At 41.1% G+C, this 22,506-nt stretch overlaps 1 protein-coding gene across 1 annotated transcript in view; it reads left to right on the plus strand.

The window, feature by feature from the left end:
* The window catches only part of EMCN (endomucin), a 55,048-nt gene that overhangs the window by 20,678 nt on the left and 11,864 nt on the right, over positions 1-22,506 (plus strand). Inside the window, exons 5-10 of the mRNA XM_036383067.2 lie at positions 6,700-6,822; positions 12,741-12,773; positions 15,448-15,519; positions 17,022-17,117; positions 18,785-18,809; positions 19,797-19,858. Coding sequence (XP_036238960.1) covers positions 6,700-6,822; positions 12,741-12,773; positions 15,448-15,519; positions 17,022-17,117; positions 18,785-18,809; positions 19,797-19,858 — 411 coding nt within the window. The remainder of the gene's footprint in view (positions 1-6,699; positions 6,823-12,740; positions 12,774-15,447; positions 15,520-17,021; positions 17,118-18,784; positions 18,810-19,796; positions 19,859-22,506) is intronic.

The raw sequence follows: 22,506 nt of genomic DNA on the forward strand, positions 1-22,506 counted from the left end.
GGAGAGATGTATTTGGAAAGGTTTTAATTTTTTACTTTCCTCTTGGTTTGGTTTTTTTTTCAATAAGTATGAAATAAAAAAAAAAATTATGTGATCAGAAAGCTGGCAGAACAATACCCCTTTGTTTCTTATTTTTATATGTGTTAGAACGCTATGCTTATTATGTTTCATATTATTGGTAGCCACAGTACTGAAAGAGAGGTGGTACTAAATTACTCTGCATCAATCTGGAGAGATACTTTTATTTCCCATAAATCTTCAGAATAGCATGTGTGTTGGCCTGGAATATCAGATTGGATTTTAGGGAAAAAAAAAAAAAACAAACCACACACAAAAACAAACAAACCCCCCCCCCCAAAAAAAAAAAAAAAAAAACCAAACAAAAAAAAAAACAAACAAACAAAAAAACCAAAACAAAACAAACAAAAACCAAAACAAACAAAAACCAAAAAAACCCCACAAAACCCCCAAACAAAACCTCAACCAAACAAAAAATTAAACCCACATATCCAGCAAGTAGTTGGGTTAATTTTAAATAGTATAATAGCATCCCAAAGGAATTCAGTAAACTTAAGATGAAATTCAGTCTCCCTTGTCTATGATAATGACAGTAAATATTTGAACCTGTCTTCTGATGAGAGCTTTGGAACGTTCCACTTTTTTATTTTTAATTGGCTAAAAAAATGAAGTACACCAGATATTTACCTCAGCAGTCAGCAGTACACCAAGGTACTCAGAATTGATGTTTACAGCATACTGAACTGTTACAAATTATTAGAATGTGACTTCTCTTCCCTTGGTTTATTTGTCTGAAAAGGTACTCCTGTGAAGCAGTCTGCATGCTTTTTTGTGCAAATTTTCCTTTAAAGCCACCCCTCATGGACCCAAGCCTGCCGAGCTTCCTGGAGAACTATTCCCCTTTCACTCCATGGTTTTATTTTCTACTGATGCAGCTTTCCCACTGTGTGTTGTGTAAGGAGTGGCCTGATTGTCAGCCCAAAATCTTTGGGGTTTTGGATTGACATTTAAATGCCGCTGTCAATGAGTCACAGAATACACACAGCCTGGCCAATGCACAAGCTGCTCAAAGTGATACCAAAGCCCCCCAAAAATCTCTTAAAACTTGCAATTGTGGCACTACAGGCCTGTCAGAAGCCCACAGCATGGCACATTGCATTATGGATGTAATTCCTGCTCCTTTCAATTTGGCAGAGGTTCCTGGCTTGTGGCTACCAGAGCAGCACAGCCACCTGGAACTAAACCTTGGTGACAGGTAGAGCTCCTGGCAGGGGAAGGAGAGCTAATGAGGAAAGGCATGCCTGCCAGTGCAGCTTAGCTCCAGCCACTGCTCTGTGCTGAAAAACTGCTGCTGGAGGTGTGATGGGCCTGGGCAGGAAGCCTTTTTTGCTTCCTTTCCATTCCTCTTGCATTCTCTTCCCACCAAGTAGAGTTCAGTCCCTAGCTGCTTGTGTTGTGGTTTGGTTTTAAAACTCCTCATTTTAGCTAAGCCCTCCCCCCCGCCCCCCAGACTTGTGGTAAAAAAACGCTTGGTAAACTAATCTAAAAACAGGGCTTTCCTGCCTCTCAGTCCCCTTTGTAAAAAGAAAACTGGCACAGCGTGTCCAGGGCATTAGAAATGCCCTGCATTAAAAAAAAAATTGTATCATCTTTTAATGCAAAAGTAGTACTTGGGAATCTCTGTATGTGAAAGCCAATTTTAGTGGGTTTTTTAAGATAAAATTGTGGTCTACATTTCAAGAAAATCATAGCCTTGGCTTCAGCAGAAAGGAGTGGGATGGGGCACAAGGTGTTGGTACTGGGACAGGGCATGGCCCTGGGGCTCTGTGTGTGTGACCAGCCTTGCAGAAAACCCTCAGACCCCCTGGCCACCATCCTGCTGTTGGCTACAGCCACCCTGCATTCCCAGCCCAGCACGAGCACAGCAGTGGGGATGGCCCTGGCTCCATTCCCTGCATCTTCCCAGCCCCTGCCACACGCCAAGAGCTGTGCTCCCTGGAGCCAGCGCAGGCACAGCAACACTCCTGCTCTCAGAATGGACAGGAGGGAAAAGCTGGCTGCTGTCTCTTTTTCTTTTTCACTAGCACTCATTTCTCCCTGTTTTTGCCCTGGCTGCATGAGGCAGAAATTGGTGGTGCCTTTATGACACCTTGAAATTTACTTTTGCTACACCTATTTTTAATAAAAAGCACCTTTGTCATTTTGTAATGGAAGCCATCCCTTTCTCTGCTTCAATCCCTGCTAAAAGCTCCAGCAAACGATTGCATTCACACAACTGAGATTTGACAGGGTTTCCTGTCACTGCTGCAATTTCTGTGGCTGCTGTCACCTTTTATTATAGATTCAGGAAAAGCCCCCAGTGCTTCATACACTGAAATCATGCAAACATCTTTGCCCTTTATTTTTTTTTTTTTTATAAGACTTCAGTGTTCTTTTCCTCTGCAGGCAACAAGTACAATCTCTCTCACTTGCTTTCCTACCCTGTTTATTATGTTAGAAGCCCACATCAGACTGGTCTCCTTAGCCTTCTTATTTTCAAGATAAGGTGTCAAATCCAAGAGTTCACATTTAGTCAGTGACTTCACTTGTGCAGTTCAGGCCTTTAAACCAAGAATTTGTAGTGTGTCACACCACAGAAAATTGCATCTGCAATCAGGATTTCATATAACCTGAAGTTATCAAATAGAAAAAGCAATGAAATGCAACGAAAATTTCTCTTCTTCCTCCCTTGGATATGGATCTTACATCTTATGTAAGATCAGTATTCAAGGTGTTATGTGACAAATAAGAGTGGATTTTTGACTGTTGTGTTTCTGAGTTACACCACTCTCCTGGATGATGATACATTATGGTGCAGTGGTATATTAAATATTAAAAAGTGACAAAGGGAAACAGTGGAGGATTTTTTTTAAAAATCAAACTACTGGTAATTAAAAAGTAAGTTTTACCTCAGGAACACTACCAGAAAAGCATTCTTGTAACAGGTATTGCTTAATTCTCCTCAGTTTGTTAGCACATGCTATGGGTAAACACTGGCTGTTGAGACATTTTATGCAGAGAGAAGTTTTAAAATATGTATTTTGAAATACTTTGGGGTTTTGCTTACCAGAAAACACAAAGCTGCAGAGAGCACCTGCAATCAACTATGGATGTAAACATTAAAACTGAGATCTGTTTGGTTACCTCCCTAGCCAGTTTTCATTCCTCTGAATGGGCAAAAATGTCATTGGGTTTGCTACAATGGGATTTTTCAAAGCTTTTGTGCACTCGTTCATGCAAATGGCTTTTCAGGCTACTGATTATGGGGGCAAGACCTATATGTGTGTTAATGCTAAAAATACAAGCTCAAAGGAAAAGCTTTAGTCTTCCATTTAAAGAAGCTTTTGTGCTGGTATTTTAACATGGTTTAGGTGGAGTTCATTTTGCCCCTTCAAATGTTTCCTTGATTGATTTATTGGTCAAGGAAGGTTTCAACAGACATAAGGATGTCCATATTCTTTGCAGAGCACAGAATATATGCAGGGTGTTTGTGGGTTACTTGAAGCATCTTAAAATGTCAAAACTAATTAGGTAGCAGCTTACTGTAAAGAAAATTCAAAGTGCTGTCTGGAAATCCCAAAATGTATGTGGATTATACATACGTTAAGCAGAAAACCGTGCTAGGATCAAGTGAGGATATGTGTCGAACTTCAGCTAGTTAAAGAAAATTAAGGGTTTTCAAAGCATAGAGAGTAAGGAAATTCCTGAAGCTCAGACAACAGCTTTGCAAGGCAGCTTCAGGTTCCCTGTTGTTGATTATCCCTTTGCCAAATACGTGTTAACACACTGTCATTTATCTTATCAAAATATCAGCAGGGAGAGCTGCATCACCACCAGAGAGTTCTGCCGCCCGCAGCCATCTTCCCCATTTGGACAGCTATTTTACACTCTGTACTGCTTTACCATTTTTATTCGTAATCAGCTGTTAACAACAAACCCATGAACCGATGATGCGAGCTCTGCAGCAGCAGGAGCAGCAGCAGCAGCAGCAGCAGCCGCCCTTGTGCGCTGTGCTGCTTTCCTGCAAGGGCAGGCCTCCCCCTGGAGCAGGCAGGGATCGGTGCTGCAGCTGGCGGAGGCGAGGCGTGATGAATGACTGCAGCGATGTGTCAGCGGCGATGGCAGCACTGAGTCACCGCGCCCGCGCCGTCCCCCGCCTGTCCCCGCGCGGAGCACGGGCACCGCAGCCAGGGCTGCCGCTGTCTCCTGCCGCCGAGACCCAATTAGAGCTCGCAGGGACAAGTTAAAGGATTTAGCGAAAAGGCACATCTTTGTTGAGTACATGAGCAGTGGCTGGGTATGGATGTTCCTGTTCCCACAGGCTTTGGTGCAGAAGCTGTCTCATCTGCTAAATGTGTTGGTGGTAGAGGCTGAGCTGTGCGTTGGGCGTGAGGCTTGGATGCTTCTTCAAAGCCACAAGTCAGCAGAGAATTGGGTTGCTAGGATTTAATCTTGCAGTGGAATTAAGGGAGCCTTACCCGCCAGGTCGCGTTTTCCCTCTTGGAAATGGTGAAAACTGGCACATGGATTTTTTGCCCTGTAGCACCTCTACTTTATCCCTTGACTGAGGCGTTCTGCAGTCTGGCAAAATAAATGCAACAACCTTTTGCCAAGCCCTAGGTAAAGGTGCAAGTCATACCTGGTGCTGCCTGGGTCACTGGGAGAATCATATCCAGGCTAAATTAAAAAAATGAAATAAAATGGAAATGCCATCATCCCTCCTCTCCCGATCCCCTGCCAAGGCATATCCAGTGCACAGCCCATGTTCCTGAGAACAATCTGTTCTCACAGCTCCCAAACACAAGAGGAGCACCCGAGGCTGGGTTGCTGCCAGGACTGATAGGATGCATGGAACGAGTGATCCCCATGGGAAAACAGCCCTCTGTGGGGTTACAGGGTAACTGGCTGCCTCCCTCTTCCTCTCTCCCACACACCTGATTGTTTTGCAGTGTTCACAAAGTATCTTTATGTTTGAGTATCTCTGCACTGTTATTCTGAGTTACTTTTCATTTTCCCATGCAATCCTTTTCTAACCTATGACAAGGGAGCCACAAGATGGTTGCTGTTACTGCTGCAAGCCTGTGCATCTTATAGGGAGAGGGAGGTACCTCAATTTGGGGTTTTTTTCCTTTTTTAAAAATTGATCTCAGAATAAAATTCAACATATAAAATTTGAGTCTGAAGCCATGACAGTAAGAATCAAATATGGAAAAAGTTTGCTTCTTAAGATTGATTCAAAGCTTCCATGAAGAGAATGTAGAAATTGTTAACATTATCAGATCCTTGCACTATATCATAGTATAAAATGAGGTAGAGGGGCTTTTTACACTCCTTCCTACTGTAGGCAGACCTGTGTATTGAAGGGGTACAATGCCGAAGTTCCCGAAGGAACCTGACATGAAATTCTGCTTCTCCTCACTAGAATCCCAGTGAAAGGGGGGATCAAGTTGTTTTTCATCATTTTCATGCCTCTACCTCAAAAGACACCGTGCCTGGCTGCCCAGCTTTTCTCAGTTTCCAAAATTGTATGAATCCCCCGACTCCAATGGCCTTGGCTCACTCTCTCTTATCTTACTGATTTTTGAAGCTTGCTTTTCTAAGGTACTGCACTTACTGAACAAGAGGGGAAGGGAAAGGCCAAGTTAAAGGTGTGTAGTTGTAGAATAAGGTGCTTTGGGTTCTTTGATTATCAAACAGGTAATCAGTTTCTAGATAAAGTGTGTGATGAAGCATTCCTCAAGATTTACATATTGCATGTGTGTGATGTTGCTCGCTGACTGAAACATGTCTTAGTTGTTTCAGTTCCAGTGTTTAAAATTCATATGAAGAAGCACTGAAAACAGTTTACAGCTCAGTAGCCTCTCTGATTTATATCAGACAGGAAGTAGAAAGTTACTCTTGGGCACCTCTATGTTTTATTCAGTAGGCACGCTCTTACCTATTGTTATTCTGAGGTTTGAGCACAGACGTAGGAATTATGGGCAGTGCTGGAATATCTTAAATTTTTTCTGGTCATTCCGTGACCTTCATTTCCACAGGCTCAGGTCATGTCCTCCACCATGGTCTTGGCCTCACCTAAGGCTGCAAATCTTGTGACACAATAGCCTTGATCTCCTGTTGGCTAAGTGAGAGGAAAAAAAAGACAATTTCTTTTTCATACATTAATATTCAGTGATATGTTATTTCCTAGGGCTTAACGGCACAGAATGAAATAATTAATTCTTTGCTTAATTGCAATCCCTAAAAATTATACAGTATCACATTATGTGACAGTTGTAACTGAAGCCTGATTGATTGATTGATGGATTGATTTTAAAATGAAGGAAAATCTAGAGGGCAGTAAGTTGAGCTTCTCCTGCTAATGTTGCTCTTGGTGCAACACTGTCTAACTATTCTAGGGTCCCAAGGGTTGTTTTCTGGCACAGATATGAGGCTGTTTCTCTTGCTACTATGTGCTTTGAAGGTGCCTCAGCAATTCCATAGGGATGGTTTGTTCCTTGGGAGACAGTTACCAGAACATGCAGGGCTTTCTTACATTTAGTCTTTTCTATGATGGCCAGAGCATTTGTCTGAGGGATGTTTCAGGATCTAAGACAATGCTTGTGTAGGTGCCTCTTCCCTGAACATCTCTCTCATTTCCAGCTACACAAGCAAGTGGAGCACAATTGCCACAAAATGAGAGTTTGGGTGCTGCACCTACTACGGGACAGTCTTTTACTTCTACGGTCTCTCCTAAAACAAACACTTCTGCTTCTGGAACCTCAGGTAAGTCTTGAAAACATGCACTTTCTTTCTCTGTACAAGCAGTTAAAAGATGCAAATAATGTTGAGTGTTTTCTTCATTTGCTGTGCATTGTGATGGAATGAGGGCCACATCTCCTTATTCATGCAGGGTACACTGTGTCCACGTCACCTAGCCTTGAAGTTGTGTTGAGTGATGGGTGAACTTCCAAACACTCAGTTGAGATACATGGTGTCATTACAGGAGGATATAAATTACAAATGATAATAGTAATCTTCATATATGCTGTGTGAGGTCATTGTGTAGCATTGGCTGTCAGAGGAGGTCATCAAGATAAATTCCCTGGCTGCAAGGCAGAGGAGACAAAGGAGAAAACAGCTATAATTTTTGCAGTTGTTATAAAATCTGGAGAGAAATTCTATGCGTATTACCAATTAAATGATGTTGTTCAAAGTACAGCATGGTCGCATGCAAGGTCAAAAATGTATCAACTCTTCTCAGCTCAAGTCTGGTCTTACTGTTTTTCTGGGTGTTTTTGGTGTATATATTCACTAAGAAACACTGTGGTGAATGCAGATGCCAGGTCATATGAATGATCATTTATTATACTTCTAGCTGGCTTAACTTCCCTAGGTTTTGAAGAACCACTTGTTCGGGTTTGCTTAAGGTCTCTTGGGCCTTCCCTTCATTTAGTACTTACTCTTAACTACATGTGTGTAAATCCAACAAGGAGAGTCTCTTTGTTTACGTATCCCTATTATTAATAATAGTGCTTAACATCCCCTAAGGGATACAAGACTCTTTTTGCAAACTCTGGATTGTGTCTGTGGGAGATAAGCATGTGTGTGTACTGTGATTTTTCCTCATAAAGGAGAGGATTGGATATAAAAGTGGAGCAATATGCTCACTTTTGCATGGATATGCAAATGCCTGGAAGCATGCAATAAGATTTAAGCATTTTAAGGAAGTTAAAGTAAACCCAAGGCCACTGATTCAGAGAGAAGTCCTTGCAATTATTTCAATAAGCCCATTCCCCATAATGCATATAATGTGACCTATGGTTACTTGACTTTCCTGTTGGGTTTCATGTCTTTTGGCAAATATAGGCACAGTACAGAAACCTCATCATTGCTATACTACAATAAAACATTAAATTATAACATTTTTAATTAAAAGGTCTCTCACTCAGGTAAATTGCCCAGGTTATTATTAAATTGTAATGCATTTCTGACTGTGCATCATGTGTATTGAATTACCTACTATGCTGTGTATATAATTACATTTTACACTTAAAATTTGTCAAGAAAGTTTTACAACCTTCCTGGGGTCTGTTTGCAAAAGTCATCATCTTACTCAGCTTACTCTGCTGTAAAACCAATAAATCATCCTGAGCTCAGAGACTACCCAAGATGCCAGAACTATAATTGCCTGGCTGAGACAGAAAGAACCCATCCATCCAGGGGCAGTCGGTCTAGGTATCATTGGCATAGCCAATGCTCCAAGTTCCCATAAAAATGCCAGTTCAAAATCACTTCTGCCCACACCAGGATTTCCACACTATCACCTTTCCTGTCTCCTCACAGCACCAGCCCCTGGCTTCTTTCTTGAAGGTTGTATATGCAAGAAATCCCCTTTCTCATCCTGATGTGTTAGGTAGCTTATTCCAAATGGTTAAGCCTTAGACCACCCTTGCTCCCTTATTCCCTTATTCTCTGTATGTGTTAAAAGCTTAAAGAAAAATGTCTTGGTTCCTTCTAAACAGATTTCTTCTCCTCTCTGCTCAGGCCCAGGGGAAGCCATATGCTACACCCTAATGACTTTAAGGCAATGCAAGTGTGAAGCCAGTTGTTTCATCCTGTGCTGAGACTAAAGGAAATGCCACCTCTCTCACTGCCATTAGATTATTTATTTCTGGGTCTCCAGAATTTCACATTCAGCAGCTGGGTGCCTTTTGTTCACCAAAGCAGGGGGCTGTGTGTGCCAAGGCTGCAGCTCTTGGGGGATAGAATAGCTTGCAAGCTGGAGGTGTCTGAGCCGCGTCTTCTGCGTGGGAGCTCAGGAGAAGACAAATTAATGTGATATGGATCCAAACCAGAACATTTCTATTTGGTATGCCCAACCAAAATTATCCAGCTGGCTAAATATGTTTAGTTTTGAGACCATTTTCCATTTTTAAAAAAAATGCCATTTTGGTGAAAGTTTCCTTTCTTGATGCAGAAAAAGAAGAAAGCACATTTTGCAGAGAAATTTCCAATCAGCCATATCAAAAGATCAGGGTGTGGGAGGAGTGCTACAGAGAGCTGGAGAGCGACTGAGATGAGTGGGGGAGCCTGGGAAAGAACGTGTAGGAACATCAGAGAACAGAATTGCTGTATTAAAGGAGATTGAAAGCACCAGCCACAGAGGAGGTGCTGCGTAGTGCTCACCCGGGCTAGGGGAGGCAATAAGGGCTGTTTTTAGCAAAGAGAGCCACCTGCATGCGTGCCATTGACACATGCTGCGCTTCTTTAACTTTGGCTGTCATGCAGAATATACCTCCCACTCCTCCTCCACCTCCACGGAGGATTGCTTGCTGATATTTCATTTTCTCCTTTTGTTTAATTAATGAAAAATTGGATATTAGAGTCTAAATACATCTGAGAAACTGCAAGCATTGTGGCTTTTTATTCTGTGATCTAAACAACGAAAAAAATCCATAAAGTAGTATGAGCTTAAGTTCACCCAGCAGGGTGGTAAGATTAAATGATCTATTATAATAAACTGTCAGATGAATCAACCTGCTTCATCTATTGATATCTTTATTGCACTCCTCCAATTATAAATCCTACTCATTTGATTCACAGGAGGCATCTCCCTAAGAAAAATTTTTATGAGTAAGACTAGTAGGGTTTGACTCTATCTGTACACAAACTGCAGGAACTCTGGATAGTGATATTAGATAAAAATTACTCACTGTATCTTCAGCTCCTTCACAAAGAGAGAGACACAAAACCAGAAGTTTCTGGGAGATGGAAAACATAGCAAAGCCTCAGTTAACACTATTACAGATCTATGGTGTGGTCAAGGCAAAAAGGCTTTTTCAAGTTTTTAATTTTGCTTTGATTTATATTGTGGTATATCCCCTCTGAGTAATCAGCCAAATGTATTCGTTTGTTTTGCCAGTGAGCACAGTTGAATGTGGCTGCACTCCAAAAAACAGAAGTAGCAAACTGCAGGGTATCCAGGCTGCTTAGGTAGCGGCTGTTGGAGAACAGAGTGGGGAGAGTTTAGTTATTGGTCTCTTCCTCCATCTGTCGAGCTTCTCACCAGTGCTGAACTGACTCAGGCAGGTAATTTCAAAACAAACCACGGTCATATGCCAAAGTTTTTATCCTTGTCCTTCTTACTGCACAAGGAGGAACCCAGCACAGCCAGTGTTGCACACTTCACTTTTCTTGATGAATCTGGAAATCTTCCCAGATTATTTATGCAGAGCATCTTGCTTGCAGCCCCAAAGGGGGTAGCAAGCTCTGTACAGGCAGCTAGAGCAAGTACACTAACTGTTACCAAGTGAAATGCTGCTTTTCCTTCTGTCCTTCTCTTTCTGGAGAAGAGCAGTATGGGAGGCCCACACCAAGAAGGGCACTTGATGGTTATTTGGAAAATGCAAACTGAAAGCACCTGCTGAATCACTCGGATAAGCACAGCTTTGTTTGCATGGCAGGGCTGAGCTATCTCTGAACAGAGGGTGAACTGGTGCCTTGCTTGCATGCTGGAGACAGGGAGAGAGAGGAAGGAGTGAGATTTTTCCAATTTAATTTTTCATGCTCTAGCAAAACCTGGGTGAGATACCTTCTGGAAAGATGCTGGTAGTATTATTGTGTGTAGGTGTGTGCAGCTGTTAAAAAATAATAGAGGCCTAGAAAGAGAGGGCAGGCAGCTGCTGTAATGTTTCCCCCCTAGGGTAATTTCTGCTCTCTGGGTTTATCAAAGAGGCAAGGTTTGGCCAGGACAGCTACATGGCTTTTGGTTGTGCCAGTGGATACTGAAGCACATGTTCCCCAGCCCTTCCTGTTTGCAGAGACTTGTGTCACCTGTGCTTATGTCACCAGCATTCAGGTTTGAAAAGCTGTTAACTCTTTGAGGTGAACTTGGATATCAGTTTTGGGCTTAGTATGCTTTTTCTATTTATTTATTTGTTTTAATTTGAGCCAAGATGCTTCATCTTATTTGTAAGAATGAATGTAAGGGAAAATGTGCAATTATGTTATCATGTTGGAGCTCTTTCAAAGGAAAGTTCCACAGACTTGAGAGACAAGGTTTAAAGTGACTTCATAGAGAAGTGACCTATTTGTAAGACTCAACAAATAGGTTGCTAAATCAAATCAATCAAATCTTCTGCCTTTCGTTTAGAATATGCACACACAGGGCCTTACAGTTTGCTAGTGTGCCCAGATGCTGTGTGATCACATGGTGTTTTTATCATGGCATCCCACACCTTACAGGCTGAAGGAAAGGCAGTATTCTGGTAATAAGCAATCATATAATATTTGGATGTTTCCTTAATGCCAGGTGTGTGTCCTCCTGCATTGTCTACTGTGTGTTGCTCCTTTGACAAGTGATTTATTAACTTCCTGAAGGCTTTTGCTTGGTAATGTTGCCCAAACATGCTATAAACATTGCCTAATGATTCATCACAGAGATCCTCTTAGAGCACAGTGATAGTGCTGTTTGCAGATGGATTGATGAGACGACAAAAAGCTTAGGAAAACAGTCTCATCTGCATTCTAGGAAGCCAGGGTGAGGTAACTGTATACATTCGGGATACTTAGCATGACAAATATTTAGTATGTTCAAGAAGAGCTCTTACTGTTGACTTTTAAGTACTTAGCTTTTCAACCTAAACATACTTTTCATGAACATTTGTGATTAAAATGCAGTTTAAGTTTCGTCACATGTGCCATTAGCAAAAGTGGTTATTTGCACCCCAGCGGCTGAAGTGATCCATGGTTTTAATTGTGGGTGGAGAGAAGGAAAAACAAGAGCAGCATTCTGGTTTTCAAAGAGCATGTTCACAGCAATAGAACAATGTCTGTTACAGCTCTGCTGGTAGGAGCTGTCTTTGTGCACAGCACAGAAGGTGTAGTGAGGGTATAAGAATGGATTTGTGCTCCCTGGGGAAACTGGTTTAGAGGAGGAACCTGGGCAGGCAGGGGACAGACTTAATGCCTGCCTGGAGTTACAGCTGCCTTCATGATGTTGCCTCTGTGATCCCCCACCCTGGGCACAGCTGGGACACAGAGGACACAGCCACTCTAATTTCCAAGCCTGCTACAGTCTAGACACACAGGAACAGCATGCTAACAACAACAACAACAAAAAAAGAAAATGTTGTGCACCAAAAACTTCTGAAGTAGCTGGGGGAAGCTAACAGTAGAGCCAGTAAGCATTGTGCCCAGTGCTCTGTAAGGTCAAGTTTTTCCTCATTAGCAGTGCCTCTTGCTTCTGCTGCTTGGCAGTCTGCTAGCCAAAAGCACCAAGATAATAAACAAAGATTTCTTTTTAAAGGGTTTTGTGACTCTTGAAGATGTGTCTCAATTAGTTTCTTTTATTAAAACACTTACTTGTCAGTTAAATGTCAGCTATTCACTCCCAGGCACTTTTCAATTTTGGAAGTAGGAGTTTTTAAGGAATATATCAATTAATTCAGTATTTTCCTCTCTTGAGCAGAATAACAACCCAGCATAGACTTTGGATTCTGCTCCCATCTGTAAGGGATGGCTGGAGACTTTTACAGCTCAGACTTTCTGGGCTTAGGAACAGTGTTAGCTTGTCACTCCTGGGGCAGAATCTGTTGTGGGTGTTACTGAGGAGTTCCCAGAGTCTGCCAGTTTGTATGATGTGAAGACTCTGGACATCTAAAACAGACACTAACAAACCTATTCTTTCTGTTTTATTGCAGGCCTTCCCATGAGCTCTCCAACACATTCAACAAGTAAGAGCAATAGAAGAGGTTGCTCTATGCACAGTGATGAAAAAGGCTGGTGTGGGGTGTGGGAAGGACAGCCTCAGGAAAGGAAATGTTCAGGGAGCAAGAAGGATCTAGGGGAATAATGTACCTGAAACACAGACCAGAGGAAGAGTGATGTTCAGCTTGTAGCATTGAGTAATTTGCTGTGATTTCAACTGAATACCATGATGGACTGGCAGATACTGGAAAGAAAACAGGGTGGGACCACAAAAAAAATCAGGCCTGGTATATTATATGAAGCAATGGAAAGCTGTTATAAATAGAGTGTTTACCAAGGAGCTTGTTCTTGTCAGTGGCTCTTGTTCCTTGTCCTGTAGTGAGAAGCAGAAAAACCCCAGAGTAAGGCAAGTTTCCTGTGCTAATGAACTTGTATTGTCCTATTTTCCTTTCTCTGGGCTTATCAGGAAACAGTCTCTTCTGTACTGGTCCCTGCAGTTCTTGCTGCTGCCTGCAAAGTTGTGGCCCTCCTGTTACTGTGATGGATGTATTTTTCCAATTAATTTTTATTCTGATCCCAGATTATTCCATAACTGGAAAATACCTCCCAGATCCAGACAAACTAGACAGGAGGGACTGACTTGTGAGAAACTTTAATGAAAGAAGTGAAGAAATGAGCTTAAGGTTTTAGTTCCTTACTCTGTTTTATTCAGTAATGTTTCTTTTCAGCTGTCATATTTCTCATTGATGGTCACAAGTAGTTTAAATGCTAACCTACCGATTTTTTCTTTCCTTTATTACTCACATCTTGGTGAATTAACAGATAAACAAGTTAAAAAAAAAAAAAAGCAACAGTGGATTTCAGTCCTCAGTTTTTCTCCTGAGGAGAGGCACACATCTCCTGCACAAATGTGGGGACACACATTCCTGTTTTTCAGTGCAGTTTGTTTCTGTTGACATTTCCAGTCAGTATCCAGGGTAACTCATTGCCGTGATAATTGCCTGCTTGCCCTGGCAATTGGTAGTATACCAGATAAGGTAACAAAAAGGCAGGAGTATTTCCTTGGGAAATCTGAAGCAATCACATGGAATTAAGAATGCATTGGAATTGTTTTAGTCACTTGGTGATGGCTCAGCTTCCAACCGTACATTATCACCCCTCAGCAGATAGGCACCAAGGGAAAGAGAACTTCTGCATTAAAGAAACAGTGATTTTTCAGAGATAAAGTCTTGGACAATGATTGTTTCCTGTGCTATAGCATCAGAATGTCTCAGCTATGACTGTATTGTTTAGGCACTACACAAGCACTTAGTAAGTGATCATTTTTCCCCAGGAGGCTTCTGTCTGTGTCCAGACAAATGAAGGTGGAAGAGTGGGAAAGGGGGGAAGAAAACGACCACCAAAACATTTTTTTAATAGTGGGCATGAGTTTAAAATCAGTTTTGCAAGGAAGAGGAATTCCTACATGGTTGGGACAAACAAACCTTATTTGTTACTGTAACTCCATGGATTAGAGTTACAAGTACTGCCTATGTAAAAGTTTCTGTAAAAACAGGGACATGTCTTTCAGAGACTTAGTAGAACAAAATTGTATTCTAGACCTCAAAATGGCCATAGGAGATTGGTTTTAATGACTTAATTAATTTCATAGCTTCCACCCTACAATTTGAGCCCTCTTCCGTTCTTGGGAAGAGGAACCTAGATTGAGAGTAAGTACCTGACCAATAAAACCTCAGTGGTTGCCACCATGTTCTCACTACATATATATGGATCTATAACCTCTGCTAGGGCCCATTTTTAACAGATCACCTTCCCCAGATGCCTCTGTTTGAGAGCCACTTCTGATATTTAGCCAGGCAATGGAAATGCTTGACCTTGCATCACGTCTGTCCAGCCAGTTGGCTCCTTCAGAGGCAGTGAGCACTTGTTCACTCAAGCCTCCATCCAATATGGAATGCAATCCCATGTGCTATCTAATGTACCTAGGGAAATGCCAATGTTTGCATTTTCTCTCTGGAAGTTCAGTGATTGTTTCTTCATAGGCTGTATGCAGCAAGGTGATAAATAATTTGTGTTGTTGATACCTGACTCAAATTCAGATTAGCACCTGAAGGTAGAAATGTATTCCTTTAAACCTAGCCCTAAAAGATGGCCCAGAGACTCACAACATTGCTGTCTCCAAATGGGGCAGAGAGCAGGCACAGTCCTCTATATCCACACTCAAGAAAACTTGCTATCTACTAATATTGCACCTCAGACTTCTTCATCTACTATAAGCGCTTTTTTTTTAATTAGCAGTGAAATATTTTGGTCTTTCTTCTCTTGGAGACAGGTCTAATTTTCACCTGCTTTCTTGTTTATTTTCTTGTTAAAAATTCTCTTGTAATGTTGAAGAGAACCATAACCTCCTAAAGGGAAAAAGTTTGTAGCTCATAACCTGTAAGTGGACAAGCAGAGGATCTTAGGGAAGTCTGCACCCATAAAAAGTGTGTGTTTCTTTAGGCCACTCTAGACAAACTTTTCCACCCCTCTTGCTAAGTTATCCAAGTATTATTGAGAAGAAATGTAGATGTGAAACACCAAGTGAAGCTCCAGAACTGAGGACACAGAAGTTGTTTTGTGAGGGTAATTTTTAAGAAGAAGTTGTTTGGGGAATTCTAGCAATACATTTTTACCTGAAAGGCACTATTTCTTTTGCAGAGCCAACTTCTGAAAGTCCTAAAAGCAGTTCTGGAAACCAGACTCATACAGGGAGTAATATCAGCTATTCTAGTGAGTATTCTTACTTAATTGTCCAGATTTTGAGTTTTCAGTTGATCAGTTTTGCTTTTGATGAGTGATTGGAGTAGCAGACAAATGAAACTGGCAGTTTTATTTCTAGCCTTACCAGACTTGGGCCCTATTACAAACCAAATTTAAATGCTGGCTATAAAACTCCTCTCAGAGAGAAACAGAGCTCAATAAGCTGACACTTCCCTCACTGTGGAGCAGCACAATTATTCCCAAGGATGGATTCAAAGTGGTGAAATTGAAAAAAAACCCCAAAAATAGTTATCCCCTGTGAGAGAAGACCTGAGGGAACATACAAAAAATTGCTCATATACATGTTGTACTTATTATATGAATGTATTGTTGTGACTGTATGATATGAATATATTATTCATATTGTCATAGGAGAAAAGGTCTAGGAGGCAGTCTTCTGCAGACTCTTTAAGGACTTGATATTTGCATGATGCATGCTACTTAATCTTTCATTTTAATATTATGCATCTCTGGGGCAAGAGTGGTGCTGCAGCTTTGCTATTTCCAAGCCAGAGTACTGACTAAGCAAAGTATGTTTGATGTTTTCCCACGTAAACTGTCTCCCTCTGGTTCCACAGATGCAAGGATGCATCTATATGAACATTAAATATTAATTGCATCAAGAGCCATTGAATGCAGCCTCCCCCTGACACAGGGCTAGGCCAGCAGGCAGGAGAGTGCCTGCTGAATTTGAATGTGGCCAGTTGCTGCCAGAAAAATGATAAAAAGGGAGAAGCTCGGCTTATATATTTCCCAGGGAAAGCTTCTCTTCATTACATAATTCTTTCCTTTTTTTGCTTCTTGGCTGGGAAACACCTGTCAGGAAATGACAGATGGTGGGAAATAATAAAAGGAAAGAAATGTCCTCATTTTAAAAGGAGATCTTGCATTTTCTATCCCTGGTTTTAAGTGCTGTGGGGAATGTTACTGAATTATGTAATTCCTTGGTGTCTCTCTGGGTGCACAATGTTAAAAGCAAAATAATTGCTTCAGTTGCTGAATTTTAGACTGCTCTTTTTTTTTTTCAAAAAAAGAGGAAAAAATAAATTGCATGTTTAAAAAACTATTTCTAGAACACAACTTTCTCACAGAGCCTTTGGAGGCCATCAGCACTGGGTTGAATGATGAGAGTTTTCAAAATTAAGGTGGGCCCAGTGGAGCAGGTGCTGAAACCTTGTTCTTTAACTGAAAAATGGGTGAAACCAGTTCCACAGGGCAGCATGAGTGTCAAGGAAGAAGTAAGGGTGGGAGAAGGAACAAGCCTGTCTTCCCTCCACAAAGCATCCAAGCCTGAGACCCAGTGGTGGCAGGAAGAAGAACAGGAACAGTAGGTTATCCTCTCTGGAGAAATGGGTAATGTTTGGTGAAGTGGAGCTGGAAGTGCCTCTCACCTTAGTGTGTGCAAGTACCTATACACAGAGGGAATGTAAGTCAGACGCAGCAGCCAAAATTATGTTCTCCCTCTTTTGCAGATGTTATCTTGCCAATTGTCATCACCCTGATAGTCATTACCCTCTCTGTCTTCTCACTGGTGGCTTTGTACAAAATGTGCCAGAAGAAAACTCCAGGTATTTGGTTTGCTTTCTCTGCAGGGGGAGGGAAATCAATGTCCTTTTTATAATTAAAAGATCTCTTTTGGATTACCTTAACCATCACTGTTGTGGTAATCTGATAGGAAAGCTTTTTGTATTTTGTGTTTTGCCTGAAGTGGGAAACTAACACTTCATTTTCAAAATCAGTAGGAAGACCAGAGTGAGCCAAAATGATTTTTGGAGAATAAATCATGCTGTAAAGCTTTTTGTTCATGCTTTTGCAGCTACAAAGAGCTAACAAACACTTCTGCTAACAGAATCAAATAGATAGAAATGGACAGTGAAAACTAAATTTGAAGATATTAAAAAAAATCACTTTATTTATTTTATCTTTCTTCTAGATACAAGCAAAGAAATATCAGTGGGCTTTTAAAGGATATATCTGATACATACATACACACACACAGGCACATGATGCATGAGTAACATTTTCCAGTTACAGTAAAATGTACATGGAGCAAAATCCCTGAGAAAACAGTATTTTCAGAAACAGTCATTTTGACAGAGCAACTAAAGTCAGTATCTCTTTCTCTGCTGTCCATTAAATACTTAAGATAATGGGTTATAGTTCCATCAAAGTCCATTTGCCAAATGTTTTAGGGTCTCCCAAGTAGGCCACAGGTAAGTGTAAATTTCCATTAAGTGAAAACCTAGATCTGATCCAGACTCTGGTTTTTCTGTCCCTGTGAGCTGGCATGAGTTAGGAGACCTGTGCAGAACTGTGAAATCACCGGGCCTTGGAAATACAAAATCACAACAGGGTGTTGAAGCTGTAAACCAAGACAAACAGTGTGTCACAACCAATTTAGCCAATGACATGGAAAAACAGACCCAGATAAACAGAGGAAGGTGTGATCCTTACTAAGGAAATGATGGAATATTCAGAGTCAGGGGATAAGGACGTGAGATGAAGAACATTTCCTTAGCAGCCTCCCCTATGCACAAATGTCATCAGACACTCTATTAGCAAACTCATTTGGAAGATAGAATCGATAGACAGAATCTGTAATGCTTCCTGTAGGATTTGCCCCGGTCTATCCAGTGCACTTCCCCTGTGCTTGGTGCCATGGAGTTGGCTCCATGTCTCTGATGTAACCCCCGGCCCCTTCCATCTGCCCACACTTGCACATAAGCATAAAATACATTTAGCATATGATTAATTTTGGAGACAAACCTGTTCCTCATTGATGGGGATGACAAACTGTTCCCAGACATCATGCCAGGCTGTACCCCCAGGAGGTACAGCCTCAGGAACACCCCTGTTCCCTCAGTCCCCTTACCCTGCATCTTTTAGCTCAGTTGTTGTGTACTTGAGAACCATGGCATGCTCACATCTTCGTTGCCAGCTACCCAGGGATTTGGGAGCTGCATGGAAAAATGTACTCCTGTTGTGCTCTTGGACAAGTCAAATGTCATTCTCCCTGGTTTCCAGAAGTGTTGGTACAAGGAACGTCAGTTCACTTCCACAGATGACCAGAAAAATAACAATTACTATTCAAGCTGGTTGATTGTGTTTATGAACTTAATGCAATACTGCAAAATTACAACTGAGCCTTCTGCCAGCAACTGCAATAGCCATGTCTAAATGTTTGGGGTTTGATTTCCAGCAATCAAAATGATATTAACTTTTTTTCTTCTTCCAGAGAGACAGGAGAATGGCGCTGAACAGTAGGTTGAATCCTTTTCATTGTTTTGAGATCTATCACAGGGCACTTGTAAATGTAGCAGATTTTGCATAGGATCTTCTTTGATCTTCCTCTGTTTAAATAGCATAATCAGTTGCCATTCCAAAGAGGAATATCCTGTTAAAAGTGCTGTGCTTGCAGTTATTGTAGACCTGGATGCATGATATGTAGCTGTTTCAGCATGGATAGAAATGTGGTGACTCTTAACTGTTTTGCAATTGATCCTTTTGAAGTGGATAAACAGCTTCTGCTGTGCCACAGGACTCACTTGCCCAGTCTTTTTTCTTTTTTTTTCCACTTTTTCCCACACTGATCCCTCACCTCTACCCCCACATCTTTTCCCACCCCACTTCTTTTGTTCATGCTTTCTCTCTTTTTAACATGTTTCCTTTTTATTCTGGATTATTTATATATATATTTCACTTGTTCCCTGTTATATCATGTTCTTCTGTGCCATCTTGTTTCCACTAGATCATTTGCATAGTTGAAATATCGTGGCTTAAGGAGTGTAGGGAGAGGGAAACTGAGAAAGATCCATTAGAAGATACCAACTGAAGGCCATTGAGCCTGGCAGTGGCTGCTTGCATGACCAAAAACAATGTTTAGGCTGCTGGTTTACTTGGTAGCCCTGACTCCCTGGACATCTGAAGTGGTCCTTCTTTGCAATTCAACATGGCTAAAAGGTTTGCATTGACAGAAAAAAATATTCCTCCTTTTCCCTCCTCTTCTGTGAAGTCCTAGATTAAACCTGGAGTAATTAAACCTAATTTATCACATATTTTAAGAGAAAGGTATTTTCAGAGGTGTTGGCAAATGGTATTTTCTGCTACCTGACCCTGTGCAAAGCCCATTTAAGCCTGCCAGTTTAGACTGGAGTAGATGCTGCCTCCTCAGGACCAAAATCTTAGAGTTTTGTTTCGTCATGACCAACATGTGTGCTGACTGCTTAAATGTTTTCTGTCTTCAACAGGGCCCAGTCAGATAAAGAAGGAGTCAAACTTCTTTCTGTGAAGACAACTTCTTCTGAGACTGGTGAGTGTTTCATTTGTATGTCTGTTTCCCTGTCTGAGCTCAGAGAAAAACCGTTTTTGGGACGTCATTTCCAATAGCAAACCCATCTTCAGTTCCTGTCAGGTAAGTCACTGCAAACAATTCTTCTACAGAGCAAATCCCCAGACTGTGATCCTGTAGAGCTGCTGTTCAGCTGTACTGTGTGTGCTGTCAGTATTTGGGAGTGAGAAGTATGACTCGTTTACGAAAATATTTTATTTAAATCATTGATGGTAAGTGATCTAGCTAGGGATCTTCAGGAATAATAGTGATCATGGCATTTATCAGCTAGATCTGTCTGTACAAGGAAGTTTGAATACTGGTAATATCAGAATCACAGCATGTTCTGAGTTGGAAGGGACCCTCAGGTGAACTTAAGTGAATGGCCCATGTGAAGATCAAACCCACAACCTTGGTGTTATTATTACCATGCTCCAAGCAACTGAGCTAATATCCCAGGGATCAAAAGGTTTGGGAGCCAGTGCTGTATGTAATCAGGATTCTGTTGGAGTTGGTGTCAGCAGTGTTCAGTCAGCCCCATACTCAGTCAACCCTTTGCATTCAAAATCCTGCTCTCCTTGCAAATCCCTCTGTCCTGTGCTTCAGGTTCTTACAAAATCTGTGGTAATAAAGCCTAAAGGAACAAAGGTTACTGATAACATACACAAAAGAAAGAAAAATCCTAAAGCGAAGAGATGGATGCAGTTATAGGTTCTGCAAAAAATGGAGTGGCGCAAAATAAGACTGAGCCAGAATAGAATTCTGACTAAACAACCAAAACCCCTAAATCTCTCATGGTAGAGGTAGTCATGGTGAAACTTCACACCTTCACCCAATGCTTTCTCAGTCATGTAGGTCCCCCCTCACCTGCAAAAGTCCTTCCAGAAAAGGTGTCTTACTTTCTAGTTTTTAGGTATAATATTCGTATTTTGTTTTTAAGCTTTTTGGCCATCTGTTTCCCCTACTGACATTTCTTAGTCTGACCAATAGCTGCTCTCTCCTTTTGTCCAAATCCTTGGGAAGTCCACTGAAATACAGCCCTTCATCTGAACTATCCTCTGCTTGCTGGAGAGGCACAATTTGGTCTCTCTAGCCTTCTCTGTAATTCCCAGAAGCTTTTGTGCAATCCAAAACACCCGCAGGGCATCTCTGGTAGCCCTTACAGCAAACCAGAGTTGTGCAAGGTCCCCATGGCCTCTTGACACAGAGCTGGGGGCTAGAGGGGGACAGGAAGGGCCTGCTCCATCACAGGACACATCAGTTCTGTCCCACTACTGCTGGGTAAAGGCAAACTACACTTTGGCACTTCAGAGGCTGCGCTTCAGAACTTCATGATTTGGGAAATTTATTTTTTTTTATTTTAGAGAATGTCTTTGGGAATGGACTTTATTTGGAGTATCGAGTTGTGTGTATGTTTTTTTAAAGTTGTATTTGTTTGTTTGTTTGTTTGTTTTGAAAGCTGAATGAAGTTAGAAACTAATTAATAGACTATTTTGGATTGATTCTGCCCTCATGCCATTTTGAAAACAAAGTGATTTCATTGACAGTAGCAGAATTGTTTGTGGTTTAAAGCAGGGTAAATGGGAAAAGACACAGGCTCAGTTTTGGGGTTTTTTTTCCTTTTTCCACAAGGTGAGCTCTGTGGCCAGTTAATCAGCTACTGGTTCACCAGATAACTGAACATCTTCCATCCAGAGGATGCTTGATATTCTTTTTTACTGAACTATTATGTGTGCATGCTATAATTAGAAGGTTTAAGTCATAACCACTTAGAAGACAAGATTCTCACCCTCTTCTCATTAATACAATTAATATTTAAACTGGCTGCCATTTTCTCTTGAATTCTTACATCGTTATACGTTTAAAATTAAACATGCTTTCACAGAAATTGAAGTCCTGCTTTTGCCTAGGTTTTTAGAGTCACTTTACTTCTTAAATTAAAAGCACTCTGGCAGAGGGGTCTGTTTCTTCCGGAAATATTTGTCTCTTATAAAGGAATATAAAATATGTGAGGATGCCTCCCCATTTGAATCAGATTTACTTGCTTTATTAAAAGCTCAGGCATAAATGCAGATGCTTCTCATGGTATAGACACAAGAACTGCCTGACTCTTGGGCCTTCTCACAACTACTGACAACAATTGTCCTGCATCAAACTTCTTTACAAGTGTTCTTCTTTTTCCTTGGTCCAGTTGTTTAGAAAGTGTATATTGTGGCTGTCTCTGTACGTACCAACAAAACTACAAAAATTAATGTGTAGAAAGGCTGAAATTAGAATGATCTAAAGAGCAGCAGCCTTAACTTCACCCCTCACTATCAATAAGCAGCTCCTCCCTAAGGTCAAGCATATCTACAATGAAGTTCTGCTCTGATACGTATTCAAATTAAGCTTTATTAGAAATAAACATTCTATTTTTTTTTCCTTCATTTTTGCTTTACATTCCAAACAGAAGATTTTGAGATTGTATAATTTTGAAAAGTATATGCAGGACAACTAAGGACCTACAAACTGTTCAAGCAAGCAGCCTAGAAAGACCCTGTGTCAGTGTTGTGCATAGATCTTGATTAAAGGTTATGGTGAGTTTAATCTTACCCTCTTTTATCTGTCTAAAAACCATGCTAGCTGCACAT

The sequence above is a fragment of the Molothrus ater genome, chromosome 4 (assembly GCF_012460135.2).
Source record: "Molothrus ater isolate BHLD 08-10-18 breed brown headed cowbird chromosome 4, BPBGC_Mater_1.1, whole genome shotgun sequence".
NCBI lineage: Eukaryota > Metazoa > Chordata > Aves > Passeriformes > Icteridae > Molothrus > Molothrus ater.